Below are 10,940 nucleotides of genomic sequence, written 5' to 3'. Positions count from 1 at the left end.
CTCCTGCTCCTCTGAGCACTCCTGCTGTGATGCTCCAGGTGGTCCACAAGGCCAAATCCACCACCAATGGGGATTCTTCAGCAAACCAAATGGGGATTGCCCCTTTCCCCTCTTGCCTGAGCCCAAACAGTGGTCCTTCAAGGTCAGCAATATGATAAATTGGCAAAAGAAGGTAGATGGAGAAGCTGCCAGCTCTGCATCTTGCCAGCTATCTGTCACACCACGGGATAAATAGGTACTTATGCTTCCAGGATTTTCCATCCATTGCTTAACCCGCCCACTGTGAAGTCGTCACTTAATTTTAAATTAAAAGGGGAGCAAGAGGGATTGTTAAGAAGACCTAGAGAAAGCAAGGGAAGGAGGTGACATCTGAGAGCCCTGGGTCATCCTACCCCAACCAGCCTCTATCATTGCTGCTTTGTTCCATATTTAGCTCCTGACAACTGTGCCTAGTGCAGGAACTCCCAGCTCTGTTTTTCCCTCCTCCCTCGGCTGTCTCCTCTCCCTTAGAGCTCTCAGAAATTGCTCTTTCTTTTTCCCAGTGGCCATAACTTAATACCTCTACACTCAAGAAGATGGCAGAAATGCAGGAGGAGCCCAGCAACACCCAGAATGGTGAACCTGACAATGCAGAAGAGGGTGAGGAGAAAAAGAAGAAGAAGTTGAAGCGGGAAGACCTGCCACCATTTGAAATTGTGACAGGGTAAGAGGTTTAGAGATAAATACAAGGGTGCAAGAGCATGAACTAGGGATGTTTAGAGGTCTCTGCCTCAGATCTTATGCTGGGTAACTGAAAATGGCATCTTCAGCCAGTGCACTTCAGACTGTTCTTAACTGGTATAAGTATGGCTTTCGTTATTATGAGATTTTTGTTAAAATTTGTGCTGAGTTTTATAGAAAAGGGACTCCCAGCAGGGAGGCAGATGGATCTGTTTGTTTTTAACAAGCATGTCTGTCTCTGTAGTGCTGAGTGGTTCACTCACAGTGCAGGTGGTCCTACTGACTGCAATGGAATCACCTGCCAGCTGAATAGGGATGGAAGATATTGGAGCACTGAGTATTGATTCCTTAGTGTGATCAGTGGCTTTTGTCTGAAAGTTTCTCTCTCTGTGTGGATTGGGAAAAATACCCCTGCTCTGGCTGATTTGCTTTATGGACCTGAGGGATAGAATTTTCAAGAGAGTTAAAACCCCACATTTTCAAGGGCTCCACATCTAAAGCTGGAACCTGACTTCGAAAAAAGCCAAACTCACAGAAAGGCATCAAAACAGGCAGTTTTCAAGAGAGCAAAGCAGCAAGCAGCTCCCTTTTCTCCAGCGAGCCTGGCCTTTGAAAAAGGCAGACATAACACAGATCTACTAGGAAGCTGAACTGCCAGACATAATTGACAGCTGCAACTAGAAAACTCTCTGTATCTGCTGTCTCTGAGCATTTCCAAATGCTCATTGTAGCAGCAGCAAGATGCCCCATGTCGTTCTTCCCTCTGGTCCCTCCTCAGCAGTCACCAGGGCAGTGTAAACTGAAACCACGATTTCTTCAAGCTGCTTGAATGTAAAGCTCAGGCCAGGCTCTAAAATCCCACCTGGAATCCTTCTGCCTATGACATGGTCGCTGGTAAGAATGACTCTGGGAAGAAAATTTGGCTGGCATTTCTGAAAACTATGCAGGAGGCAGGACAGCCTAGGTCTGATCTTCACAACTGTGTTACATCTCTGCACAGGGCAGGAAAAACCAGTTTTCTTCTTAAAATGTGTCTGCTCTGAAAAACACTTCTTGTTCTGGGGTTGTTCATGGCCTTTAAATCGCTGGCATGGACAATCATGGAAATAATGCATGTCTGCTAGAGAGTGACTTTTAATAAAAGCACATCCCTCTGCTAGGAACTGAGCTAAGACACCAGAAATTGCTCATATAAGCCAATGGGCAAATGACACAGAGGGTGACAACTTCTAGACACTTGAAAGATGCACCAAAATTAATCTCAGTGAGCAAATGAGATCTCTCAGCCTTAGAGTCCTCAACTTGCAATTAGAAATTACTAAGGAATTGGGCAGAATCTTCAAACTTTCCTGCTAATCCCAGCAACCTGTATAGGAATTGGTGTGCTAATCATGGATGGAAAATACTTAACATCCTCCTGCAATGAAGTTACTTGATTAAATGACAAGGGTGTTGCAGAATTTGACAGGACTTTCCACTCTGGGAAGGCAGCAGCAAGAATGTGGAGGATGACACGTGCTTGCAGAAGGAAAAGGGTAGGAATACAACAGGAAAATGTAACCTGCTGAGGATGAGGAGTGATCCACACTGCTGGATCTGCCCTGGGACAGAGTAAGAGCAGCAGGTGATGCCAGGAAGCCTCTAGTTACAGCCTGTGTTAATTTATCTATATATTTTAAGCTGGTACCAGCTGATTTTCAGTCTATAGACCAATACCAAGCAAGACAGGAGTTTAGGTTTCTGAAATGAAAGTACTTGTAGACCTGATGAGGGCCCACAGAGCTGTCAGGACACAAATATTCACACCATGCTCATCACAATACTATGTGGAAAGTGCTTATAAATATCTGGTCAATTCCTGCAGGAATCCTGACCAAGTGTCCTCTGTGGATTAGTTAATTACTAATCTGCTGGGTATTAAAGGTAAGAATGAGAAAGTGAAGGGAAAATCCTAATGGATCCTGAAAGAGGTACAGAAAAACCCAACAATTCTTACTTTCCTTTTAAGAAGTGCCCTGTGAGTACAAACTGTGCCTCAGTCTGGTATAATCACTGATTGGATTTTTCTACTCATTCACAAATTTTCAGCCAATAAAGCCAGTTATGTGAATGCTAAGAAGACACATAAGTGTGGAAGCACTTGAATTCAATTAGTCTGGATTTCAGTGTTAGCCCTTGGATTAGGGGCATTTTATGACACACAGCCAAGTTTTCAAGCTGTTGCTTATATTGAGGAGTCTGGCTCACAAGGAAAATACTGAGAACCTAATCACTCTGTTTAAGAATATTAACCTTTTTTTTTTTTTTTTGTCAACATTTGGCTCAACACAGTCCTGGATAAATATAAGCCCCATCTGTGTATGTTTCGTGACATTTAAGCAGACACATTTATTTATGCTTTCCCCAGAGTGTACATGATGCTTCTTCCAGCACTGCTAAATCCTTGGCTACTGTTACAATTGATCATTACAGACTTCAATAATCAATGGGACCAGCATGAAGATGCTTATCTGTGAACAGTTGTCAAAGAGCAAGCAAAAGGACACTGATTCATCAGCTCAAATAACCTAAGACCATAGCAGAAATAATCATTGAACACATACCTGAAGAACACATCCTACTAGTTTACATAATCTTTTAGATAATCCCATATTTTTATTCTCTCCTTAGAAGTTCCCATGCTCCTCTCCAACCCAGCATGCAAGAGCACTGGGGTCATGCTGGGCAGCTGCTGTATCCCTCCAGCCTACCTTATTTCAGCAAACTTAAAAGCACATTATCTGTTCATTCTTACACATTGAGATTTCTGTCCCAAACTCTCCATCTTTTCCATCTTGATATGATCTAACCAATAACAAAACACTTTGCTAACCAGGGTGAAAAATAAATTAGGCTTAAGGCATTTAGAAAATCCCTAAAGATCACCATTTAATAGTGATCTTCTGAGATGAAGAGAATGAAGATTTCAGGTTTTACCTTCCCTTCCACTGCAAGTAAGCTGTATGACTAATTGCAAAAGAAACCAAAAGCAGGAAAGCAATTAGCCTAGTCTCTGAAAGACCTGATATTTGTGTATTTCCATAGATTGTGAGGTCACAAGGAAGACAACACAGTTTTTATGTTTAGTATTTACAGCAGTACAGCTTCCAGTATAAGAATAATGAGAATGGAATTCACATCTCCTAGTCATATTTTGTTAGCAATCTCTCTCCTCAATGTTGGAACAAAAAAAATGTGGGTAAAATAGAGATAATTATAACACTTGCACACCACCTGTCATTCAAACATGGAAAAACAGGCTTGCCAAGAATTAGCAACTTCCAAAGAAGTTGGCTTAGTCTGTTGTAGTAATTGACACAGCTATTTCAGGGATGTATTCTGATGCTCAGTTGGTTGCCAAGAGTTTTAATCTATGTAAATGATCCAATTAGGATACTTCACTTTGCAGTAAATTATGAGGGTCATCTGCCAAGCCTGCTGTAACTCCAAGGTGAGATCACGCACCATTGAGCTGCATCTGCAGTCTTACAGTACACGTGGTGTGATCCTGCCCAGATCTTTTCACTGTTGAATCACTCATTACGGGGCTTTCCCAGGACCTGAGACACCTTGACCAAATTCCCACATAGCAAGGACTCTGCTAAGCCCTGTCAGGACAGGTTCACAATTCACACTTGTGCTGAAAAGTCCTCCCTGCTCTGCTTTCCATGGGATTAAGCAGATTCTTGCTAATGAGCACACACAGCTCATGGGTTACCCACCCAAATTTTCCAAGCTCTCGGCCAGCTCCAACCCAAAAATGCCCTCAGCTTTATTTATATTCTTTACTGGACACTTACTAATCAAGCTGATGCATATTCCATGGTGTTAGCAGGACAGATCTAGGTGAACATCCCAGATAATCTTAGAGAGACACCGAGATGATAAGCAATGAAATCCATCCAGAAGGCCTGACTAAATACACCTCTGAGTCAATACGTCCTGGAACAGATCCCTGTGGTTTAAACAGTTCCTCAAAACATTCAGGCTCAATCTCACCACTGATGCAACTGCTTTGCAGTCAGGAGAGTTAAATCAGGAATGAACTTGCCATGTGACTGACGTGCTACATTTAAATACATGATGTTATTCTAAAACAATTTACTGTTGCCTTACAGACTTAGCTCTGAAACAAGGCAATGGGTGGCTTATGTCAGACTCAAAGTAGTTGGACTTCAAAGAAATTATTAAAATATTATTAAATCAGTAACCAAAGCACCACACATGATATAAAGCAGGAAATGTGCTGTTCTTGGGAAGGATGTGTACTCCTTTTTCTCCCAAAGAAAAAGAGAAAGGAGTTCAAGGAGTAAGAGGCACTATGCTAAACTAGAGTCTGATAATGCTCCTTAATAAAATGAGTGGAAGTCTTGCAACAGACCAAACCATACCAAACCAGCATGATTTATTTGCTCATTAATCCAAAAAAAAGATGGTATCCACACTATTGCTTCCCACCCCTCATTAATACACTGACAGCTAAAACAACACTAGCACAGAAGGCTCCCAAGCAGGCTCTCCTGTTTTTTAAAGATCCATCTTGGTGCAGATCTCATCTAAGCAGAGTTGAACAATGTCAGTGTTTAATTACATTGTTTAAGCAGCAGCTGAAAACCTGCTTCTAGTAAAATTTCTAAAGCCAAACTGGTACTCTAAACCTCCCCTGTAATAAACCAGTGATATGTGAAAAGAATTACAGCTGTCCTCTGCTGACAGCAACAGCAGATATTCCCAGTGTAGGTGCAATTCTATGAACAAAATTGTTTCAACTCGTACATCTTGTTGCGTTTGGAAGACTAATGATCTCCCTCCCTCAGCACAAAGTACAACTGTGCCAACCTGACTGCATCAACTCTCACACCATTTGGCTGGTAGAGTGCAATGACATTCCAAGTGAAGCTGTTCATCTGTAAAATCATGCTGCTGGGAAATCCAAAACAGAAGTGAAAACTATAACCCCAGGCCTTTTGCTGTGAATCTGTGTAGCAGGTCCAAATGGACCCCAGATACCACTATAGAATCATAAAAACTAAAATAGATAGGGTATTCTTTTATGTTTTAACTTTTTTAAAAGCCAAAAATGCCACAGAACTTTGGCAGCAGGAAAATTCCTGGCTGCAATAAGACAAATATGGAATATACACAGACTGAAGAGAGATTTCTGAAACTTTGTAAGTGGAATGAAACATTTATGAAAAATTGTATTTAAACTTTTCAAACAATGTAGCTAAAAATGCTTGACAAATAACTCTAATTCACTGCAATTTGTGTTTAGACAGCACACTACTTCCAATTCTTTTCTAATCAAAAAGCCATTTGTTTACAGTACATCATGTAGTATTTGTAGCCAGGTATCACAGGCAGACTCCGAAGTGCCTACTGCCTGATCTTTCTGCTCAAACATTGCCACTTCAATCCTGATTTGCACAGGGTTATCAAGCCATTTGGAGCTGTTCATGCATTCCTAGCAAAGCTTTATCCATTGCACTCTACAGGAAGACATCCACTAATCTTAAAAGGCATCAGATCCAGCTCTTAATGAACAGTCCTTATTCCTGACCTACAACCATCCCACATTTCCACTGTGGCCCATACCAGCATTTCCCACGAGCCAACTTCACTTGTTCTCACATTACTGAGCAAAACATTCTGATTTTGATTCTCTTCCCTCTTTTCCATACCATTCACTTCCACTGTCTCCAGAGACATCTTAGGAGATGCTGCATCACAAACTGCTCTTTCTAGACTGAGGCTTTGCCACTCACTCCTGCAGCCTCGTTTGCTCTCCCCAATTAAAATTTCCAAGAGTCTAAGAATCTCTCCTGACCTTTGGTCAGTGCAGCCCCTGGAGAAGCCTGACATTATAATCCTGACTATAGATTAGACAGGGATGAATAAGACACTTACTGTTTTACAAAGATTCATTATTGCCTCACTGGGAATATCAAGGTTATAGGTCCACTCAAAGCTCAGATGAGAGTCCAACAGATGACTGGTGTGTAATAAATGAAATAATGAAAAGTAGTAAGACAGCATTTCACTTTGGCTACTCTGTGCAGTCTTCACTCTCACCCTTTGCAGCATTTAGCAGGTCGCAAGGCATGTTGTCAGCAGCATCTTTTTCATCTTTCCACCCAACAGCCTTCAAGTACTAGTTCTTGCACTGATGAACTCCACAGTTAGATGATCCAGGGGGTGATCAGGGAAGCCTGGTTAGAAATGTCCCATTAGAAAGGAACAGGTACTATGTGAGATGCAGCTTTTCTTTTTCACTTCTTCAGGCACCAATGTATAAAATCTATATATTATAAAGGATTAATTTTAACTTCCCTAAGTAACAGCAGACTACCTTGTTTGGGTGAAAATGACTGCAAATACATTACTGGTTCTGATGATTCATTTTGGATTATGCTGATTTAGAAACTCAGACTAGAAGAGGTGCCCAGCAAATTTTAAAAAGTATCTGAGGTTTATCAGTAGTATCGATTAGACAGCTATCAAATTTCAGTGGGAAATATACTTTTTCATAGTAGAGTTAGATTTGATCTCAGATATTTTATTAAACCAAAGTCACATCATCATCCTACTGATTATCTGTATTCAAGTGATGTTGGAAGAATAAAACTAGAACGCATAAAAACTGCAAGTACTCAGTCATGCTTGTTTCTACTCCGAGGAAATCCAGGCTGCAAAAGCACTGGGGGTAAAACATTAATTAGCAAAGCCAGAGTTATCATCCTAATGATTTAAGACAACAGATCCTGCAGGCTAACACTGCAATGCCCCCATGAAAGAACTACGTTAATGGCCTAGAAAACAGTAGAATAGTTCAGTCTACAGGGGCATTAAGACTGGGGAAATGGAAGGTGCTGTCCCTCTGTACCAACTGTAAATATCATAGTCTAAAGAAATAAATTTCAAAAGGAAGTTGCTCTTCACATACCTCAATGCAGATACCAGAAATTTCCAGTACAAGTTTGTTAAAATGAAGTGAAAAAGACCAGGTACTGAGAATGGGCCTGGAAGCCTCATGACACTGCAAAACAAGCTGAGTATCTTGTAATTTTTAATGTATTTTTATCCTCCTATTAAAAGGAATCTCCTATCAATACATGTAGAAATACAGCAGTCATAGATGCAGCAACTTGTCCAAGAGGACACAGGAACTAAACCAATCCTGTCACTCTGTTATCTGCCTCTGAGACGTTTCTCTCCTCTCCACAGGGAACGTCTCCCAGCCATATTTTTCAAATTCCAGTTCAGGAACGTGGAATACAGCTCAGGCAGGAACAAAACCTTCCTGTGTTACGTTCTGGAGACCCAGGGAAAAGAGTCAGTGACTTCTCGGGGTTACCTGGAAGATGAGCACGCAGCTGCCCATGCAGAGATGGCTTTCTTCAACACAATCTTACCCAAGTGTGAGTCAAACCTGCGTTACAACATCACCTGGTACGTGTCCTCCAGCCCCTGTGTGACCTGTGCCGACCGGATAACCGAGACCCTCAAGAAGAACAAGAACCTGCGCCTGACCATCATGGTAGGGCGCCTCTTCATGTGGGAAGAGCCAGAAATGCAGGCTGCCCTGAAAAAAATGAAGTCAGCTGGCTGCAAGCTGAGGATTATGAAGCCTCAAGACTTTGAGTATGTCTGGCAGAACTTTGTGGAACAGGAAGAAGGAGAGGAAGCAAAGGCTTTCGTGCCATGGGAGGACATTCAAGAGAACTTCCAGTATTACGAGGAAAAGCTGGCTGAGATTTTGCACTGAAGCTCACGTGAGTGAGGATTTCCACTTGGTCACCTCCCTCCTTGTGTTAATATTACAGATTCTTTTCCCTTCAGGTTGTTGAAGGTGCCACCCAGAGCCAGTTCCAGTTACTCTTACTCTCACATGTACCTGGCTGGCTTTGCCTGTACAGGAATATTGGAAATCATCCTAGGCAGCTCCTTCCCTCTTCAAGGGCTGTAACCCCACCGGGGGCTCCGTCACAGCACACACCTGAGGGATTTAGAGTTGTTTTTTCTCTCCTCAGAGAATAAATCCAGGAATAAAGAATAAAAAGGTACCTTCTTGTTCCCCACATGCACGATACTCAGGACACAAGTGGAAACAGCACGAGGAATGTAGAGTAAAGGGGACCTCCCCAATCCCCAAACTCTAGCCCTCTGGAAGACAAAATAAAACAAATAACCAACTGCTGAAGGAAATCACAGTTATCATTCCAGAATTCCCTTCTTTTTTTCTTAAGGGGTACTAAAAAGTCACCTATTTAAGCCATAAAACATGAAAGCATTTGAAGCTTCTGACATGTCTTTCTCCCTCCTTCCCCAGGACCAATTCAGAAAACATCTATGAAGATGCATCTGTCTTGGACACCTGGGACACTCATGCTTTCCAAAGCTTTGATCCCAGCTTGGAGTACCAACTTCTGGAAGACCAGGCCCTCGTGGACTACAAATATATATAAAACACGTATCTTTGGTGTTTGGGATTTTTTTTGTTTACTTTGTTCCCCTCTTACCCTAAGCTAATAACCCACACTGCCTCTGCTGATAGGGGAAAAAAGGAAAACCTGGGTGGTTAAAACCTTGAATGAAAGGGGTGGCAGCAGCTACAGAAGGGCTGTAGGCATCTGGAACTGCTTTACCAGAGATCTTAGAACAAAGCTGCCAATTAGATAAATACATTTATAAAGTACATACTTCATAAATGTTAAAAAGAGAGGAACTGAAGACCAAAAAAACAAGTTTTCTTCCCCATCCTCCTCAATAATCAGAGCTGTGATTTAAATTAGGGCTAATTGGGCTATCCTGAGCTGTGCTGGAGCCCCAAGTACTTCATTTCAAATGCATCAAATACCTTCTCCCCTTGTTCAATGATGTTTGTGATATAAAACTGGGAACAGCAAAGTAAAATAAAATTGGAAGTCACTGCAAAAGCTACAGCACTGTTTATTCCTTCTTCTCTATTTGCAAGAGATCCTAAATTTAATCTGACAAGTGAGACATCCTGGGACAGCCACGTATGAAATATTTCATAGCTGAAGTGCAGCATGATGAGAAGGGAGAATTACTTTATGCCAAAAAAATTTGAAGAATTCACAAGAGTGGGAGGCAGAGAGAGAGAATATGGTCAGATCACTTTAGAAAACAAGGCACAGACCAACTAAGGGTCAGAGCATGCTCACCAGCTAAGAAACGGAGCCAGGGAAGGTTCTTTGTTCTAATAAAACCTTGATGTTTGTTCCTCCTGCACAGTCACAAGCTGGGATGGTGCTGGACACACAGACCTGCTGACCACACCCATCTCTTACATGAGTCAACTGGCTAAATTCACTAAACTGGTACAAATTTTCAAGGCAGAAAAAACCAGCAGCAATGGGAACACCTTTAATGAGCCCTTGTAGATTTAATGTCTTTGCCACTGGATGCAAAAACCAAACAGAAATAAGTGTAAGGACTAAATCAATTAACAGCCTTGATGTCCACTCTTGATCAGCTCAATAATCCAAGCTCCTAGTTGTCTTGCAAAGTTTATTTTTTTTCCAGTTGTGTGTTTATATACAGCAAATATCCACCAAAAACAAGCTTATAAAGGATGGTCAACAAACAATTAATGACTGGTAATGATACCAAGCTCTTAAGGACACAAAGAGGATTTCCAGATCTGCATCAGCAAAGAAACCACAAAGACAGATTAACCCACAGTGCTAAGAACAGAAAACACTCCACCCATTCAGCTCACAGTAAAAACCAATCAGGAGCCCTATGTTATACCAAAAACTTCACAACTGTTATGTCTCATCTTTTAGGTTTATTCAAGGTATCTGGCATTTTTCCGGGTGTTTGTTTTTATGGGAGGTTGGGAAAAAGCAAACAGAAAGGAAATACAAAGTATACAAACAGTTACGCAGCACTGGAATCAAACTTTCAAAGGTTGTTTACCAACTACCTGGTAAATTGAAGGTGTTACTGATTTGTTTTTCCTATTAGTGACAAGAAACACCAACCTACATGGAACAGCTAAACAATGAAACAGAAACACGAAAAACAAAACCTTACACTCCAGACTGTAACTTTTTACAACACATCAGCCATTCCCAGGAGTGGATTCTCAGCAAACAGAATTCTGCCAACTGTATGAATTAATAGGGTATAAAAGGCACCCAACAAGCTGCCTTTAC

The 10,940-nt window shown here is 41.5% G+C and overlaps 1 protein-coding gene across 1 annotated transcript; it reads left to right on the top strand.

Moving 5' to 3' along the window:
• The first annotated feature begins 364 nt into the window (after nt 1-364).
• APOBEC2 (apolipoprotein B mRNA editing enzyme, catalytic polypeptide-like 2) lies at nt 365-8,532 on the top strand. Its single transcript, XM_010007082.1, has 2 exons — nt 365-703; nt 7,984-8,532. The coding sequence occupies exons 1-2, from the start codon at nt 576-578 to the stop codon at nt 8,522-8,524; spliced, it is 669 nt and encodes a 222-aa protein (XP_010005384.1). The 5' UTR covers nt 365-575; the 3' UTR covers nt 8,525-8,532.
• Nucleotides 8,533-10,940: the final 2,408 nt, after the last annotated feature.

Source organism: Chaetura pelagica, unplaced genomic scaffold (assembly GCF_000747805.2).
Source record: "Chaetura pelagica isolate M959 unplaced genomic scaffold, ChaPel_1.0 scaffold757, whole genome shotgun sequence".
In the NCBI taxonomy this organism is placed as follows: domain Eukaryota; kingdom Metazoa; phylum Chordata; class Aves; order Apodiformes; family Apodidae; genus Chaetura; species Chaetura pelagica.
Note: the sequence above shows the minus strand (reverse complement) of the source record. Positions and strands in the feature narration are given on the sequence as shown.